We start from the raw sequence: 19,973 nt of genomic DNA, 5'->3' as shown, positions 1-19,973 counted from the left end.
ACTGTTTTACCCACTTCCACTTCCCCTTCCTTCAGTAAATTGGTGTTGCAATTTTGGGAGAGGACTCTGGTCTTTGTCATCCTTGATGTCAGCAGCTGCTGACATGCACCTTGCCCTGTGTGGGTCACAAGCACCAGTCTAGGAAGTGACCTGCTGAGTTGATCCACGCTCACATACAGGACTTCCACAAGGCTACTTCTCCGATCCTATGGCACTCCTCAGGACACAGGACACCATGTATTGTCTCCTCTGTGGTCTCCAAGGGCTTAATGGGGTTGTCTAGAGCCTTTGCTGCTTCATGATGCTCTAGCTGGTATGAGAGACCATCTACTGCTCTCCACTCCATGTCTGCCTCATGGGAACCCTTGGTCCACGTGCAAACATCCATGTGTGCTGTCTCTACACTTGCATCCTGATGGGGAATTCAGGTATCTTGCTTCCTCTTCAAGCTTGACCTTGGGAATAATGGCTCAAAAGCCCTATTTCCTTAGATCTCAAAACCTTAGTGGGCATTCTGTGCTTCCCAATCCTGAGGGCTAGGCCAAGGGACTTGTCTCGAGGATGCTCACTCTGACTCCTCTCTGTTAGCCTCATGCCTCTCAGGGCCCCTTCCTAAGAAGTTGGACCCGGAGGAGAAAGACAAGCATGTATCATTTCAGAAATACAGAAGACATGTTTAATTTAAAAATGATTAGAAATTCAGAGGAGGGAATGGACAATGAAGAGAAGTGAAGATAAGAGAATGGCCAAGCAATGTGCATGATGGTAGAATGTCTTGTAAAAACTGGGATATCTGATAGTTAATACTATTGAGCTTATGCTGTTGCAATGTAGACCGCCCCTCGCCCCAACCTCTTCAAAGCTTCTGTAAAGTTCTAGAGATAAACGGCCCAATGTGGGTGAAGATCTTATGAAACTCAAGGGACTCAGTTCCACATTTCAGTCAATCTACTGCAAAGAATGTGTGGGATGGTGAGATCATTCATGAACTGAACAGTTCAGTGGAAGCAGTGGCAGAATGTCTAGCCAGAGGAAACTGAGAAAGTAAGCCCCCTCGGAGTTCACAGAAATCTTGGGAAGGGTCTTAAAGACAGATCTTATCTAGATTTTTAAAGAGAAGGACACCTCAGCTGAAATCTGTGTTAGACATGTCTAAAAGAATGCGGGAAACACATGGACCCACGCTCACTCTGTGAATGTCACCACAGAAACATTCTTTCATGCAGGAAGCATTGATTGAGGACCTACTATGGGCTAGATGTAGTAATTCAAGGAAACGAGAATTAAAATTATATGAGACTTGTCATGAATTCTCTCTGCGTCCGTGGTAAACAAATAACTACAATATTATGAGCTGAGTGCTATAGAGGGGGATGTAACCTGAGAAAGAATTAACAGCCCCGGCACTAGTAAACATCAGGAGAACGTAGCTCTAGGAGGCCATGGGAGAGTTTGCTCTCTGTCCTATCCATTTCTTCTTCTGCCATCAAGACTCTCAGAATGTTTTATCAACATGGTCCTAATCCACAAGTCCGAATTTCTGACACAGTGTCCTTGGCTTAATTAAAAAAATGTAAGTTTCTCTTTTTAAAAAATTATTGTTGTTATCATTAACTGTTGCTTTGTGACCACAGGCCTACACTGCAGATGCTCCACTACCACCACTTTAAGCTAATGAGAGCGTAAAGGTATCACAACAACAGGAAACTGCCCATTATCTCAAAAACCTTTGGGTGAGATTACTGCCTTGTCTTGATTTGCATTTTCCATCTTTTAACTTTCAACTTTTTGGTATCCTTATGTTTTCATTTGCTTTCTTGCAGACAACATGCAGTTAGGTTATAAAGACTCATTCTGGTGATTTTGCTCTTTTAATTATTGTATTTAGCCAGTTTATAGTGTGATTACTGATATATTTGTGTATAAATCTTATTTCATGGAGTCTACTTATATTACCTATTACAGGTTTCTTTTCCCCTCTTTTCTTGCCTTTTGTGGAGAGTATATTTAAAATTTGAAAGTTTAAAAGAAATCATTTACCTTTGCCTTTATTACAGATATTACACAAAAATAGCCTCCAGACAAACCACAACACTAGAAGACTTTATGTTGTTCCTGTCTTATAGTTCTTGTTTGTGTGTATTGTAATTCAATATTGTGAGATTCACTACTCATTGTTATTTGTGAGTTTAATATTTGTGTACATTTATGAATGGATTTAGCACTCTTTTTTCTCTTTGCTCTTTTTTATGTTCTAGACCAGCCGTGGGCAAACTATGGCCCACGGGCCAGATCCGGCCCGTTTGAAATGAATAAAACTAAAAAAAAAGACTGTACCCTTTTATGTAATGATGTTTATTTTGAATTTATATTAGTTCACACAAACACTCCATCCATGCTTTTGTTCCGGCCCTCCGGTCCAGTTTAAGAACCCATTGTGGCCCTCGAGTCAAAAAGTTTGCCCACCCCTGTTCTAGACTCACCTTCTTTAGTCACTTTTCTTCTCCCTCAAATATATATAATTGATTTCAGAGTGGAAGGGAGAGGGAGAGAGAGATAGAAACATCAATGATGAGAGAGAGACTGGGGATCGAGCCCGCAACCTGGGCATGTGCCCTTGATAGGAATCGAACCTCGGACCCTTCAATTCACAGGCTGATGAGAGAGAGACTGGGGATCGAGCCCGCAACCTGGGCATGTGCCCTTGATAGGAATCGAACCTGGGACAGGGAGAGGGATTGAGAGATAGAAACATCAATGACGAGAGAGAATCATTGATGGGCTGCCTCCTGCACTCCCCAAACTGGGGATTGAGCCCACAACCAGGGCATATGCCCTGATAGGGAATCACACCGTGACCTCCTGGTTCATAGGTTGGCGGTCAACCACTGAGCCACGCCGGCCAGGCACTCCCTTGCTTCTGATAGCAGCTTCCCCTTTTTGAAGGAACCTCCTCTTCCATCTTCCTGTCTGTGTCCATGTTTCACAGCGGACTGTCTCCTTCACCTTTGCATCCTTAGCCCTGCACAGCGGCTGGTCAGGAGGAGAACCCAGTTGTTGAACTGAACAGAAGGGGATGCGGGAAAACGACCGTGTGTCCTGGTGGTGTATCTTCTCCCTTGGTCCCTCAGGTTCCCTCAGGATCCCTTACCTCCTCCTGTGGAGGAATGTGACAGGGAAGAATCACACTAGCATTCAGTAAGCACCTCCTAGATGGCTAGGTGAGGTGCTTTCATGATTCCTGTATTTGATTTTTAAAAAACCCACACTTAGGAGATCAGGAAATTGAGGTTTATAAATGAGATGATGCCAATGGTAAGTGATGGAGCAGGAGCAGGAGCCTGCTTCTGTCCCCAAGTCTGTCCTGTTTCACGTGGGGACACAAGGCTGCTGGCTTGGGAGCTGAGAGGACTGAAGCTGTGGGAGGCTGCCTCACGCGTGGGAAATCCCCTGGGAGTGGAAGTAGAGCAACTGTCTAGTGGGTTATCAGCGTAGGATCTTCACTGGGCCCTTACAGACAACAGACGGCTGCCTGGTGTCCAGTTGACAAACCCCGGGGCCAGAAGGCTGGAAGGCAAGGGACAACCCAGAAAGGAATGCTCAGTCAGACCAAGAGCAGGGGCTGGGCTTCCACCCACGGCAATGACCTGGACACTGACCGGAATTCCCTCTCAGCCCACGAGCTATTGGTCTCCGCTAGCTGTCTGTTCTGCCACAGACCAGACAGAATCCCTCACACTGACTAAAAGAGTGATTTCAGAAAATGACTTTTTTTTTCTCATAAGGCAAGAAAACAAAGAACATACAAGATCATTTCCTAGTGGTGTCATCTGACAGACTAATATTGCTTGTTGGGGAAACAATGAAAAAAAAAAAACCAACTCAGATGAGTGGTAAACAATTTCATTCTGAATAAGCTGGATTTGCTGAGAAACAAAGATCAACAGACAACAGGCAAAAAGAGAGAGGCAATGAACAGCCTGAGGCAGGGCAGGAAAGAGGAATGGAGTGGGCTCTGCTCGCAGCCACTCCGCAGCTCTTTCTTTCCTCAGAAAAGATGTTCTGAAATTGTTCAGCAGTTTCTTCAAAAGTTAAACATACAGCCTGGCCGGGGTGGCTCACTGGTTGAGCATCCTCCTGTGCACCGAAAGGTTGCTGGTTCAATTCCTGATCAGGGCACATACCTAGGTTTCAGGCTCAATCCCCCATCAGGGTACAATTGTGCGGGAGGCAGCCCATCAATGTTTCTCTCTCACATTGATATTTCTTTTTTTTAAAAAAATATATTTTATTGATTTTTTACAGAGAGGAAGGGAGAGGGATAGAGAGCTAGAAACATCGATGAGAGAGAACATTGATCAGCTGCCTCCTGCACACCCCCCACTGGGGATGTGCCTGCAACCAAGGTACATGCCCTTGACCGGAATCGAACCTGGGACCCTTCAGTCTGTAGGCCGACGCTCCATCCACTGAGCCAAACCGGTCAGGGCTCACATTGATATTTCTCTCTCTTTACTTCTCCCTTTCTCTCTCTCTAAAAATCAATAAAAACATTTTTTTTTTTAAAAGAGAAATCTGGAGGGACTAAAGGCCCATCGTATTTTGAGAATGACATTGTAGAAGGTATGTCCCTCAGAGGGAGTATTAGATAGCTGACGGGTTGGGAGTAGAGCCTAGGGTGGTATTTATGTATTAAAATCCTGTTTTCCAGAACATGACATCCTGGCCAAGGGAAGTCTTGGTGCTGTAGAAAGGGAAGAAACCCAAAAGATTACCTCACGCTGACAAGACAAAACACCCTGGCTTTGGATGGGGACAGACCAGATTAGAACCCAGCTTGCCTCTTGCTGTATTGATATATTATGTATGCAATGCGTGTCTGGACACTAGAACCAAACAATCTGTGTTCAAACCCTGTCTCTACCACTTACTGCTGTGTGTCCTGGCAAATCTGGGAAGATGACAGTACATTCCTCAGAGTTTTTTTGAGGGACAAGTGAATTAAATATGTAATACTAGAGACCTAGTATTGCACAAAATTCATGCACGGGTAGGGCCCCTAGGCCTGGCTGGCAATCAGGGTGGATCGGGGCCTTCTGGCTGCTGGCCGGGGCCTTCCTTCATTTCGCACTGCCCGCTGGTGGTCAGCGCATGTCATAGTGAGCGATCGAACTTCCAGTCTCCTAGTTCAGTGGTTGGCAAACTCATTAGTCAACAGAGCCAAATATCAACAGTACAATGATTGAAATTTCTTTTGAGAGTCAAATTTTTTAAACTTAAACTATATAGGTAGGTACATTGTTATTAACTTAATTAGGGTACTCCTAAGCTTAGGAAGAGCCACGCTCAAGGGGCCAAAGAGCCACATGTGGCTCGCAAGCCGCGGTTTGCCGACCACTGTCCTAGTTGAACTCCCGTGGGGACACTTTGCGTGTTAGCCTTTTATATATATAGGTGCCCCGAACTGGACATGGAATAGGACAGGACTCAGCAATAGAGTTCTACCATGCTGGGCAGGACATGCAGATTATGCAATACCTTGCCCCTGCACATCCATGTGTGTACATAGCCCATGCACATATGCGTGTCTACAGATGTGTACAGGCCTGTGTTGGTGTGTGGATAGGTGCAATTGCTACATCTAAACACACAAAATGAGATCGACCTTTACATAGGGATCCGAGAAGCAGCAGTCCACTAGATCAAACCAAGACGATTTTCCATGCCTTTGAACCTCCGGTGAGTGAAGTGGCTTCTTCAGCCCACTCAAGTCTAGTTATGATTTAAATCAGAACCTGTAAATTAATATCTGCCCAACGTCAAAAACAGTAACATCACGAATGCAAATTTTATTTAACAAAAAGACATGATTCTTCCAAAGTAAAAATCAGAAACACCTCGAAAGCTTCCGTTCCAGCTCTGCAGGTACACCTGTGTGCTACTGGGCTACCACCCCATCACACGGCCACGGCGGCCCTTGGCAGGGGTGGGCCAGTCACTGCAAGGCTACAGGGAAACCTCAGGTGGAAACGCACAAGCGGAATCTGTTTTCCAATTGAGCGCTGCAGTGAATGTTGCCACTGCAAGGGGACATGTGAGGTATGTGAAAGACCAGGCCCCAGGCTTGAGTCATCATTCATGGTCCTGTCAGGAGTCTGGATCGGGCTGGTGTTGGAGGAGATGGCTGTAGGTCACAGTTGCACTGATAACCGGCTTGTCCACGAACTCCACGGTGCACGGTTCGGGGGGATCGTCACTGCAGGGCGCCCGCTCCAGTTCCAGCACTGCAATGGTGTTTGGGGCTGATGTCACCAGGATGTGCCGTGGCACAAACAAGGTCACCTGGGGGCCCCGTGCTGGCCAGTAGCGACCAAGGTTAAAGCCATTAATCCACACCTGACCCTGGAGAGAGAGACAAAGAGAAACCATCAACCCCAGCTGCCGGGATCCTGGAAATAGGAGCTTCGATGCACGTGGGCCAGCAGGTGGGCCAGCACGTGGACCAGCACGTGGGCCAGCACTTGGGCCAGCCGGCAGCCGCCAGCCCGCAGTGGCGCTCTCCCTCCACAGCCCAGGCCTCACAGCCCAGGCCTGACAACCAGGCCCAGGCCAGCCTGGGTCCTAGCATTCGGCTGGGGTGACTGGCCAAGTGGGGCAGGGGCTGGGTGGGAGAGATAACAAGTTGCCCCAAACAGCCACTCCTGCTTCAGGAGAATCCATGTTTGGCCCCTCTGACTGGCTTCAGCAGCCACTCATCAGTGCTGGACGACACGGGGGGCAGTTTCGCCAAGTTTCTGCATTTCGTCCTGGGCCCTGGAGGACTGCCTGTCTCTCCACGCCAGCCTCTCCCCGACTCTTCCGCACACGGAGAACTGCCAGGCGGCCCCTCGAGGAGGTGAGCTTTCCTTCTATGTCCTCTGCTTCTAGAGGTGGGTCTTGACCACACTGTCTTCACACACCAGGTGAGCACAGGCCTGCAGCCTGGGAACACACAGGTCCTAGGAGCTGTCCCCAAACAACGCCCCCCCCCCCCAGCCTGGCTGGCGTGGCTCAGTGGTTGAGCGGTGACCTATGAGCCAGGAGGTCAGAGTGTGATTTCCTGGCCATAGCACATACCCAGGATGTGGGCTCGATCCCCAGTAGGGGGTATACAGGAAGCAGCCGATCAATGATTCTCATTTGATGTTTCTATCTATCTCTCCCTCTCCCTTCCTCTCTGAAATCAATAAAAATATATATTAAAAAAAACAAAACAAAACAAAACAAAACACAAAACAACCCCCCGCCGCCAGAAGGATGAGGGGTTTGTGGAAGGGAGAGATAGGGGTCCGCCCAGTAGGGTGTTTACTGCAGGGTTTGAATGGTTTTCACACCAGCATCAGGTGAGAGGGGCATGTGTGCAGAGGGGGCCCTACAAGCTGCAGAGACAAGTTCTGAGAGTAGGAGAAGCCGCTTCCGCTACAAAATTGAGAGCAGAAGAGAACCTCTACCAGGAGGGCTGGCGTTTGGGTGTGGCCACAGCTCCCCGCGGGTGCTAGGCCTTCCCAGTTGCCTGGACAGATGGAACCTTCTGCCACGAAGAAAGAGCAGAGGAGGGGATATCACATACAGGAGAGAGAGGCTGTGTGGGAGGGGAAAGAAGGCATAAAGGGAGAAGGAAGGGAGGAAGAAGTAAGTAAATCATTCCCCACCGTGACCCAAATACAGACGGTCCCCAACTTAGGATGGTTCAACTTTAGGATTTTTCGACTTTGCGAACTGTGCAAAAGCGATACGTATCATAAATTACCCAATATATTATTATAAAATAGGCTTTGTGTTAGATGATTTTGCCCAACGGTAGGCTAATGTAAGTGTTCTGAGCTCATTCAAGGTAGGCTAGGTTAAGCTATGATGTTCGGTAGGTGAGGTGTATTAAATGCATCTTCCACTTACAATATTTTCAACTTACGATTGGCTTATTGTAACTGCATTGTACATGAGGAACACCTGTACTTTGGGGGAGAAACCCTGGAGGAGGCTTGACCATGGCTGTCACCTGCTGAGCCCCAATCCCCAGCATGCTCCATGTCACAGCTGCGGTCACTCACCTTAGAGAGCTACTCAGTTGCTCAGCTTTGAGTATTTTTTCAGCCTCCAGGTGTTCCCTTTATTCAAGCTCCCTCTGAATTTCCTAGCTGGGTTCCAGTCTTAGACCCACCCCTCACTGGCTCCTCCCATACCTGTGTAAGGCTTACTCCTAGTGAATACTCCTAGTGGCCCCACCTCCCAGACTACACTGTGGCTGACGGATATAATCTCAAACTGTCGCTCCTAGTTATTGATCAAAGTTGATATTATCTTTCTCCTAATTACTGTCTTAATTCTGGACACTGCATAATCTGTTCTAGTTATGTTTTCCTTCCCCCAAACGATCACCCGTGGCCCATTTTGAGTTTTTGGCTGCCTTATGGACTCTGCCTCCTGACTCACCTGAACGAGTCTCCAATATGGAGGTGGCGTGTCTCTCACTGTCCCTCTAACTTGGCCCAAACTCAGGGTTACATCTTCTCAGGCCTCGGTTATGAACTATGAAATTATGAAGCTATAAACTTCTTCAGGGCAACATTTCCCCCCACTCTCAGCTTTCCTTTTTTTAGGTCATTTTTATTTTATTTTATTTTTACATTTGTTATTGATTAAGGTATTACAAATGTGTCTTTATCCCCCCATTGTCCCCTCATCCCTCCAGTTTTGCCCTCACCCCCTGTTGTCTGCGTCCATCGCTTACACTTATATGCATGCATACAAGTCCTTTGGTTGGTCTCTCCCCCTTACCCCCACCCTCCCCCACTCTCAGCTCTTAACAGAATGTGCATTAAATGATGTTTATGGCAGTTTGGCTGCCCTTCCAAGAGAGGGGGATGAAGCATTTAGAAAGAACAAGCCATAGGCCCATAGCGTGGAGTCATCACCATTCAACAGAACTTTCGGCAATGATGGCGTGTTCTCTGCTGCCCAACAGAGCAGCTGAGTGCACTTGAGAGTGGCTACTCAGCACCTGAAATGTGGCTTGTGGGAAGAAGGAATTGAATTTCCCCTTTCAACTGATTTAAATTTAAAGGTAAATAGCCACAAGTAGCTGGTGGCTACCATACAGCTGAGGCATGGTGAAACGCATGTCGTTTCATGATCAGACCACAATCTCTCCGCTTCTCTCCACCCCCTCTGCCAGCCTTCTAGAGCAAGTCATAACCAGTGCTGTCTTAGTCTCCTCACAGGTCTCCCGACTTCCTCTATTAACTGTAGAAGCCCAGGCTCCCCATAGCAGCCAAGTGAGAATCATGTGTTCCTGCTTCTTACCTCCTTACCATGGCCCTCAGACCTATGCCTTCTTCCTCCCCACCCTGTCTCTGCCACTCTGCCCCTTGCTCATGCAGCTGCCCCTGAACTTGTCCCCATCCCTTTTACACACCAAATGCTCTCCATCACTGTTCCCCCAGACCTGAAGCCTTCTGATGGCTCAGGTCTCCATCCATCACCACCTCTTCAGAGAGAAGGGTCATGGACACTGTCCGTAGGACTGGGCCTCCCATTCCAAGTCACTCACCACCCCTTTACTCTGTTCTTCTTTTTTTTTTTTTTTCCTAGTTATTGTCACTGTTGGGTATTTGCATCCTTTGTTTGAGTAGTGTGTTATCAGCTATTTCCAGCATGGGCTCTATAAGGGAAAGGCTTTGTCCATCTTGTCCAAGGTGGGATTCTCAGCACAGTGATTTCCATCGACACGTAGCGGCACTCGGTGGATAATACCCAGGCTGATCATTCCTCCCGAGAAAGGACTCACCTACAAGGAGACACGAAGCCCTCCTGAAAGAATGCTCCATGTTCCTCTGCTCCTGGCTTAAGAGTTTTAGAGAACAGTGTTTACTGGAAGGAAAATGAAATATCTGCACTCCTTGACTAGCACTGTGTTTTTAAAAAATATATACATATTCCGACTTTTGTTTCTCTTTAAGAAATTATGCTGAAGTTACTGGTGGAGGCGGGAGTATGCACATGTTGGTAAATGCCATTTAAAAGTAGACGCACTCATGCCTTAGCTGGTTTGGCTCAGTACATGGAGCATTGGTCTGCGGACTGAAGGGTCCTGGGTTCGATTCCAGTCAAGGGCACATGCTTGGGTTGCAGGCTCGATCCCCAGTAGGGGCCGTGCAGGAGGCAGCCAATCAATGATTCTCTGTCATCACTGATGTTTCTATCTCTCTCCCTCTCCCCTCTTCTTTGAAATCAATAAAAAAAAATATTTTAAAAAATAAAAGTAGACACCCTCGGAAATGAATATAGTGAGCGCACAGGGGCCAAGCCTTTGTAGCGTGAACCTCGGTGGCTTCTGGGGCTTCCCGGGGCTGTCCCAGCTAATATTTCCATGACAATGTCTGACTTTCTCTGACCATAGCTTGACCCTTGGCAGACTTCCCCTCTTTGCTATTATTACTAAGGTGATAATAGAATAAATGTTAGGTTCCAGGAAATGGTTGACCTACTTCATTAATCAGACAGATATGTGTCTGCTTTAAATTCTTTAGATAAATCAATCCTCTCACACAAATTTAAAGCGAATGTTCCAATGCTGTTTTAAGTCACAGTTTAAAACTTTTCTAATTTGGCTAAGAGTTCATTTAAAAAACAACAAACGCGGATCCAATGTTGATTTTGTCACACTCTGAGAGAAGACATGCAGACCCTCGGAGAACTTAAAATGGGAAAGACACAGGTCCATTTCTCAAGGTTAAAGGGCCCTCACCACACGCAATTCATGAGTAACTGTCATGCTAACTTGGGAGAAAGAAAAACATTTTTTTTTAAAAAGGAAAAATAGTGAAGGACTTGCTTAGATGTTAAATAAATGTCACTGCAGTACACAGGGAAAAAAATGAAAAATCTTCTTTCCTCCAACCCAAGGGGGTCTGCAGCTGATGCAAACCACACCTCTTGGCTTCCTCTGTGATCTCACAGTAATAACGTTAATAGCTTTATGGTTTCTCTGTATTTTAGACCCAAACAGAACGGAAGCCATGGAAACCTAAAGCATTAGCATAACAGGTGCATCACTTCCTCCCCTCACAGAACCCCATATATAAATTCCTTTCCTTTGCGACTCCCAAAAGTCCCATTTCTTGACCCCTTCTATGGAGTACCTTGCCTAACAGTCCTTGTACCACCTCACATATCTGGACCAAAGCTAAGAACTGTTGAGGGAACACTGCCTCCTGGCTGCCATATAATACTTGTTACAAAGTCCATGCACTAAAAACTGTGGGAGACGCTCCTTCACTCAGAGCCTACTTACTCCTGCTTACACACAATTTTCACAAGTTTTAGTTACTGAATTAATATACGTTTATAGAAATCAATCTGATGATCTAGTTTTCAAGTTCACAGGACTTGTGATAAGAAACAACAAATTAGATGGAAATGGTAGGGGGTAAGAATAACTAAATCAGGCCAGGAAAGTTCAAAAAGCATATCGAATTCAGAATGAAAGTAGGGTCAAAGAATACTAAGACCGGTGGCAGACTGCAAAAATGACCACAATTCTCTGCAGCTCCTATCAGGAGTCAGAATCTGCTTCTCCATCCCTTGGGCCAAGACGGTCTAATGACTTGTACTGGCCCAAGAACATGGAAGAAGTGGCATATGAATTCCAACCTGAGCCTTAAGAAGCCGCACACATTTGTATTCTTTCTTTGAATCCTGCCAGTCACCAGGTGAACAAGCCTCGAATGGCTCACAGGACTCAGGAGAATATTTTACTTACATTCATAGGATCAACTCAGGGATGGCCAGATGGAAGAGATGCACAGGGCAGGGTGTGTGTGGGGGGGGTAGGGTGTGGAGCTTCCAGCCCTCTTCAGGTGCACCTCCCAGCACCTGCATGTGTTCACCCACCCAGAAGCTCTCCAAATCTTCTTGGGCTAGAGTTGCTATAGATTCCCATCTCCGGCCCCCACCTCAACCTGACCCCAGAGGTTGGGGGGATGGGGCTGGAAGTTCCAACCCTATAATCACATAGTCTTTCAGGTGACCAGGCCTCAGGAGAGAACATGGGATTTTTGTCAGCTCTTTGTTATAAATTCTTTTATTTCATGATTTTTTTCGAATTTTTTTTTACATTTCGAGAAAAGGTGATGTTTGCCTTTAAAAAAATAAAACTGGTTTTAGTATATTTTGATTCTTCGCTTTTCAAAGCATAATTCTGGTTGAGGAAAAGTGGGACAAGCCTACAAGTGGCTAAAAAAAAATGCAGGAAGGCTGCAGAGCACATTCATATGCGGCTTATCCACACCCAGCTGAAGGAGAGATAAGCAGTACAGATGCCACTGCATTGGCAGAACACAGTCAACGCCCGGCCTATCTTAGAAAGGTTGTGGTCAGACGAGAGTGCTGGCCTGTGTCTCTTGGATACAGCAAAAACGCCCGATCGCTTCCCACCAAAATCCCAGCTGACGTTCAGGCATTTAACCAGAAAGCCACATCCGACGTAAGCAAAGCCAAAGTGATCAGAAGAGATTTTTTATCTCATGAATCACTCTTACCAGTGGCTTCATTCACTAAATCAAGGTAGTTTCTTTACAGCAAGTGAATAGCATAAGCCAAGAGGATGGAAGCAAGAGCCTTGTCAGGGCCGCTCTGCTGGAGGAGGGTTGGCGTGCCTGGAGATAGAGCCTTAGAAATGGTCATTGGGTCCATCCTCACCGCACCGCCCACAGCTGCCAAAGTGGTAGTTCTCCCAAAAGTCAGCACTCAGCGCCCTGTGCGGAGTGGGATCTGTCTGTTCTGTGCATGCTGATCAGGAGCTGGCCAGGGGCAGCCCTCGGCACCAAGGACCACTACTCGCCAGAAAATAACAGAGATGCTTCATTTTATGTCTGTTGTAGGTATGGCCTCTCATCTCAGACCTGCACAACCAGGTCCACGAATCCTGTGGATGGGCGTGCATGTGCAGAAAGCCTCATTTTGATATAATTCACAGCCATACAATTTCACTCATTTAAACTGTTTAGTGCAGTGGTTTTTAGTATACTACAGAGCTATGCAACTGTCACCACAATCAATTCTAGAATATGTCATCACTCCAAAAAGATACCCTGCACCCTTTAGCAGTGAGTCCCCATCTCCAACCCCAACACTCCCCTTCTCTCCTTTCCCTGCTCCAGGCAACCAGGAATCTTCCTGTGTCAATATATTTGCCAGTTCTGGACATTTCATATAAGTGGAATCATACCAAATGTATGGTTTGTGACTGGCTTCTTTTATTTAACATGTTTTCAAGGTTCATCCACGTTGTACCATGTATTATTATTTTTTAAATATATATCTATTGATTTCAGAGAGGAAGGGAGAAAGAGAGAGAGATAGAAACATCAATGATGAGAGTGAATCATTGACCGGCTGCCTACTGCATGCCCCTTACTGGGGATGGAGCCCGAAACCCAGGCATGTGCCCTGGAGCAGAATCGAACCTGGGACCCTATCCACTGAGCCAAACCAGCCAGGGCTGTACCATGTATTAGTACTTCATTTCTTTTCTTTTTTTAAAAATATATTTTATTGATTTTTACAGAGAGGAAGGGAGAGAGATAGAGAGTTAGAAACATCGATGAGAGAGAACATCGATCAGCCGCCTCCTGCACATCTCCTACTGGGGATGTGCCCACAACCCAGGTACATGCCCTTGACCGGAATCGAACCTGGGACCTTTCAGTCCGCAGGCCGACGCTCTATCCACTGAGCCAAACCGGTTTCGGCAGTACTTCATTTCTTTTTATTGCTGAATGATAGTCCATTATACAGATATACCACATTTTGTCTATTTAGTCATCGGTTGATGGACATTTGGTTTTTCCATCTTTTGGCAATTTGGGATAAAGCTGGTGTGAACATTTGTGTACTAGTTTTAGAGTGAACATATGGACTAGATGGACTTTGGGGTTCTGAACCCTCTGACACATTCAATAATATTGTGTATATATGTACTTTTCAAGCATGAAGATGCAGACCATTCGTCAGACTGGTGAAACAAGTCAAGAGCCTAGAGCAGCGGTTCTCAACCTGTGGGTCCCGACCCCTTTGGCGGTCGAACGACCCTTTCACAGGGGTCACCTAAGACCATCCTGCATATCAGATATTTACATTACGATTCATAACAGTAGCAACATTACAGTTATGAAGTAGCAATGAAAATAATTTTATGGTTGGGTCACAACATGAGGAACTGTATTTAAAGGGCCAGAAGGTTGAGAACCACTGGCCTAGAGCAGTGGTCGGCAAACTCATTAGTCAACAGAGCCAAATATCAACAGTACAACGATTCAAATTTCTTTTGAGAGCCAAATGTTTTAAACTTAAACTATATAGGTGGGTACATTGTTATTAACTTAATTAGGGTACTCCTAAGCTTAGGAAGAGCCACACTCAAGGGGCCAAAGAGCCACATGTGGCTCGCGAGCCGCAGTTTGCCGACCACGGGCCTAGAGGATTAGCACAGGCTCTTCATTGGTCTTTGAGGTCTTGTTCAATGCTGCCTGCCTTTTCACGTGGGCCTTCAAATCAGACAGACCCGGGGCTCAGGGAGCTGTGCCACCACCTACTTCCGTACCTCATACCTCTCTGAGCCTCTATCTGCTCATCTGCAAACTGGAGATAATGATAGACATCCTACCGCAGGTACCACTCTTGATGTTTATGGAGATAGCATCTCTAAAGTTCTGAGCAGAAGGCCTGGGTCTGTAACTCTTAGGCATGACACCTTTATGACCTGGCCAAGATGAACCCCCTCTGACCTCCAAAACGTCCCCTGCTTTTCCATTTCTGCACCTTAGCTTCTATTATTCTCCCATCTGAAAATCCCTTCCCTGACAAATTCTGATGAAGGGCCTTCTGTCCTTCAGGTCTGTTTCAAGCTCCATCTGAGCCACCCAGCCCTTCCGATAATCCCTGTAACAGACATGTCCTTTTTCTGATTTGCATCTCTGCAAAATTCTTTCTCTTAAGGCCCTAAATTGATACCACTTGGTGAGCAATGATTTGTGTTTGGGTCTTCTCATTGGCTTTAGCCCTGTATCCAGCAAAGTCCCTCCTCACTCCCATTGGCTTTCTTCCCAGGGTTCAGCAACACAGGCATTTGTGCACCTTTTTAATCTAAAAGCAATTGTAGCCCTCGCTGGTTTGGCTCAGTGGACAGAGTATTGGCCTGCGGACTGAAGGGTCCCGGGTTCGATTCCAGTCAAGGGCACATGTCCAGGTTGCGGGCTCAATCCCCAGTGAGGGGGTGTGCAGGAGGCAGCCGATCAATGATTCTCTCTCATCACTGATGTTTCTATCTCTCTCTCCCTCACTCTTCCTCTCTGAAATCAATTTTTAAAAATATAAAAAAAATTAAAAAAAAAAAAAGCAATTACAGAGTGCCCAGGCCCAGGAGGAGGGCAGGGTGGTGAATAAGCAGGGCACTTAAAAAATCCCCTTCGTGAAGCGATTGACTCAGTGGGTGAAATCGAGGTCCTGACCTACGTGTGAAGAAGCATCATGATGGAGTCCAGGTGGGGCACAGAGGGCCTCAAAGGAGGATGGGACCAGTCCTTTCCTAGACTAAGGGTCTAGGAAGGTTTCATAGAGGAGTTCATGTCAGTCTTGACAGATGAACATGTGATGGCTAGGTGGGTAGAGTGAGGAATGAAAAAGCACGAACAAGGGGAATAAAAGACACAGCAGAACACCCAGAGGGAGAAGGGGAGAAGGAAGGAAGGGAGAGAAAGAGGGAGCAAGGGAGCAAGAACAAGCCTGTTGGCTAGAGTGTACATCCAGGGAGGGCTCTACTTTGTTTTTTTGGGTCCTGGAGACCCCAGATATCACTTCTTGGCTGCAACACAGGACTTGGCAGAGGAGAGGGGAAGGCTGACAAATGCAGGGGGAAGTATGAGAAGGGATCTTGGCCTAGAGGAAGGTGGGGAGGCGATTCAGAGCTTAGACTTCCTCCTAGAGGCCACTGGGCAGGAAGTGAGGGTGGAGGCAGAGAGATAAGAATGACAGGAAGCTGAGGGAACAAAGGAGTCACACCTGTTAGCAGACAAGAAGGGTGAGTCCTCCATGGAGGAGGAGGGAGGAAGAACAAGGTGGCCTAAGGAGAGTGGTGAAGGTTAGAAAGGCCAGCTGAGGAGGGGGAAGAGACTGACCAGGGACTCCTGGGCAAGCTGAGGGCCTCCAGAGGCAGGAGAGAGTGAGAGGACCGTGGCCCTGAAGAATGCACTGCAGAGGTCCCCAGTAGTCCCCCAATTACTGTGAACCAGTAAAGGCCAATGGTAGACCCAGTCAAGATGGAGGATGAACAAGGAGACAAGGGGGCCAGTGGGTTGATTGATGGCTCTTAGAAAAGGATAGTGGTGATGTCTGGACTGGATAGAAAGCAATTGCAGCCTTAATGGTGGAAAGTTTCAGGTCACCAGTAAAATCCAAGAGCAGGCTTGGGAGGCATGAGAGTTTGGGGGGATAGAAACATGTGGCCAGAGAGAGGATATTAGACCTTAAAATTCCAGAGCTACGCACACCAAGATATACCATATGCTGGATCATAAGACAAGTCTCCATATATTTAAGAAGATTGTGGAACCATCACCACAATTTAATTCTGGAACATTTTCCATTACCCCAGAAAGAAACCCCATACCCATGCAGTCACTCCCCATTCACACCATCAGCCCCTGGCAACCATTAATCTACTTTTTGTCTCTATCGATTTGCCTTTTCTGAACATTTCATAGAAATGGAATCATACAACATGGGCCTGGCTTTTATGCCTGGCTTCTTTTACTTAGCATAATGTTTTTCAGATTTATCCATGCTATAGCATGTGTCAGTAGTCTGTTCCTTTTTACTATGAAATACTATTCTGTTGTATGGAATATGTTATTTATCCATCCATCAGTTGAAGGACATTTGAATTATTTCCAGTTTTTGGTTTATGAATAATGCTTCTGTCTTCATTTCACTTCTCCTCTCAGCAGCATGAACGCCTGTTTTCCTCCTACTTCTTTGGTCTCTCCCCCTCACTCTCTGTCATATTTGTGTCTCTCAAAGATCAGTCTTAGATCCTCTTTCCTCCTTCTGCATCCTCTTTTTTAAAAAAAATATATTTTATTGATTTTTTACAGAGAGGAAGGGAGAGGGACAGAGAGTTAGAAACATTGACCAGCTGCCTCCTGCACACTCCCCACTGGGAACGTGCCTGCAACCAAGGTACACGCCCTTGACCGGAATCGAACCTGGGACCCTCCAGTCCGCAGGCCGACGCTCTATCCACTGAGCCAAACCAGTCAGGGCTGCATCCTCTTTTTAGAGGACCTCATCCATCCTACATCTTCACAACCGCTCATACGCAAATGATCTTGTATGTGTATTTCCAGCCCAGATCCCTCCTCTGAATTCCCAATACTTGGACCCAATAGCTCTCCTCCAGTATCTTCTCAGAGCTGTTCTCAAAGGCTCCTCAAACTCAGTTTGTCCAAATCCAGACTCATGAGCTCGCTGTCCCAGCCCAAGCCCTCTTCTGATATTTCTTCTTTTGGTAAATGGTACCATCTGTTCAGCTGCAAGTCTAAAACTGAAGAGTCATCTGGGATATGCTCTTCTCTTTAAACCCCCATGTCCAATCTATCATTACATTTTATTGACTTCAAACATCTCTCGAATAGCTGATGTCATCTCCATCTTGGTTACCACCATCCCAGTCTCTCGAGGACACTGTAATCCCACCTCCTGGATAGTTTCCCTGGATTCACACATACCCTCACCCAACCCATTCTGCACACTAGGGTCAGAGAGGCGTGGCACACCACAATCATGTCATGTCACTCTCCTGCTTCAGTGGCTCTCAACATAAAGACAAAACTTGAATGTGATTTAATTGGCTAATCCAATCTGGTCTCTACCCACTTTCTAGCCTCTTCTCTGAGCCACACTCCCTTTTCTCTGTGTTTCATACATTTGGGTCCTTCCTCACACTCGCCATTTTCCCCTCTAAGCACATGGCCCTGGCACATGTTACTTCCTCTGCCTGGAATATGCTCCCTTCCCCTTTTTGCCATGTTAATTCTTACTTATCCTTTATATTTCTCAAGCATCACTTCCCCAAGTGAGACTTTCCTGACCTCCCTGACGAGGTCAAATGCCCCAGTTATTAACTCCCAATAGCTCCTCTTTTTTTTAAAAATATATTTTATTGATTTTTTACAGCGAGGAAGGGAGATGGATAGACTAGAGAGTTAGAAACATTGATGAGAGAGGAACATCAGCTGCCTCCTGCACACCCCCCACTGGGGATATGCCTGCAACCAAGGTACATGCCCTTGACTGGAATCGAACCCGGGACCCTTCGGTCCGCAGGCCGATGCTCTATCCACTGAACCAAACCGGTCAGGGCCCAATAGCTCCCCTTAGCACCCATTGCAGCTACAGTTTTACCACTTAATTTGGGTTATTACATAATTTGGTCTTCCTCCCCAACTAGACTATAAGTTCTATGAGGGCAAGGACCATATCTGGTTTTATATACAGGGTGGGGCAAAAGTAGATTTATAGTTGTTTGTATGGAGAATAATTAATATATAATAATACAAAATAAACTGTTTTATATACTGACAATTGCAAACCTACTTTTGCTCCACCCTGTATGATATCCTTAGTGCCCAGCACAAAGTTTGACATGTAGTAGCCACTGAAAAAAGCTTTGTTGAATGAATAACTGAGTGATGGTTAGGTTATTTAAGATGAAAATAGGACTTGAAGTGGAGAAAATGACAGTGAAGGAAGACACACTAATATCTCCAAAGAATGAAGGAGAGTGACTGGGTGGTAGAATAGCCAAGAAAGAGTTGAGGATCATGTAGACTAAGGTGGATGCCCCAGGGCATGGGCTGTATGAAGGTGGGGCATTATGGGAGTATGAAGTTAGGCATGGATGAAAGAAAAACAGGCTTTCCCAGAGATTCACCCCTTTGCCTGGGCCATATTTTCTTCAAAATAAAGAGGAAATACCCATCATAATCAGTATCCAAAGGCACGAAGTTTTCTTAGAGAAATCAGAGTAGCTATCATTCACTAAAGGAAGTCAATGAAAATGGAACAGATGGTGCCACCTCCAAGCTGGCCATTGAACCCTGCAGATCTGCCATGGTCCCACTTCTAAGGAATGGGCAAACTAACACAGAAAATCCTCCACTCCCCAAACTGCCACGTGGCATCTCACAAGCAGCTCTTTTTTTGTTTGTTTTTTTTAATCCTCACCTGAGGATATTTTCCCATTGATACCTTAGAGAGCATAGAAGGGAGGGGAGAGAGAGAGAGAGAGAGAAACACTGATGTGAGAGAGGCACATTGATTGGTTGCCTCCCACATGCCCCAACGAGGGGATTGAGCCTGCAACCGAGGTACATGCCCTTGCCTGGAATCAAACCTGAGACCCTTCAGTCTGCAGGCCGATGTTCTATTCACTGAGCCAAACTGGCTAGGGTTCAGGAGCAGCTCTTTTTGACTCTTTATTAAACACTAAAAACCAGATACTTGAATTCAAACACTTTCTATGAAGACACGTACCTTGGTCCACCCAGGAAACTGGATAAAGGTGTCCTGGGGCAAGTCTGGGATTCCACTGGGAATGGAGAAGTTTCCCACATAAAAGGCCGGGAGTGTATAGTTAGATGAGTGGGCACAGGCTTTGCTGCGGTAGCTTCTGTCGTTGTCATGCCAGCCACCCAGGTGGTACACAGCATTCTCAATGTCCAGCGGGAAGATCATCCAGTCTGTGAGGATACTGGAGTTGAGGGTCAGGTTAGAAATCAGACCCTGCAAAGGAGAAGCAGAGCAATGAGCTGGAGTGGGGAGGAAAAGTGTCTGTGTTCCAGCCCTGAGTTCCTGGGAAAAGCAAACTGGGATATGAA

The 19,973-nt window shown here is 46.3% G+C and overlaps 1 protein-coding gene across 2 annotated transcripts in view; it reads right to left on the bottom strand.

Moving 5' to 3' along the window:
- Window positions 1-5,824: 5,824 nt before the first annotated feature.
- Window positions 5,825-19,973, bottom strand: part of GLB1 (galactosidase beta 1) — a 65,774-nt gene continuing 51,625 nt past the window's right edge. For both annotated transcript variants that reach the window (XM_006087564.3, XM_023752938.1), the window contains 2 exons: window positions 19,630-19,878; window positions 5,825-6,402 (listed from right to left, as the gene is read on the bottom strand). In XM_006087564.3, coding sequence (XP_006087626.1) covers window positions 6,148-6,402; window positions 19,630-19,878 — 504 coding nt within the window. In that variant the 3' untranslated portion in view covers window positions 5,825-6,147. The remainder of the gene's footprint in view (window positions 6,403-19,629; window positions 19,879-19,973) is intronic.

Source organism: Myotis lucifugus, unplaced genomic scaffold (genome assembly GCF_000147115.1).
Source record: "Myotis lucifugus unplaced genomic scaffold, Myoluc2.0 scaffold_39, whole genome shotgun sequence".
In the NCBI taxonomy this organism is placed as follows: domain Eukaryota; kingdom Metazoa; phylum Chordata; class Mammalia; order Chiroptera; family Vespertilionidae; genus Myotis; species Myotis lucifugus.
The sequence above is the reverse complement of the archived record's forward strand: the minus strand, read 5'-3'. Positions and strand labels throughout refer to the sequence as shown.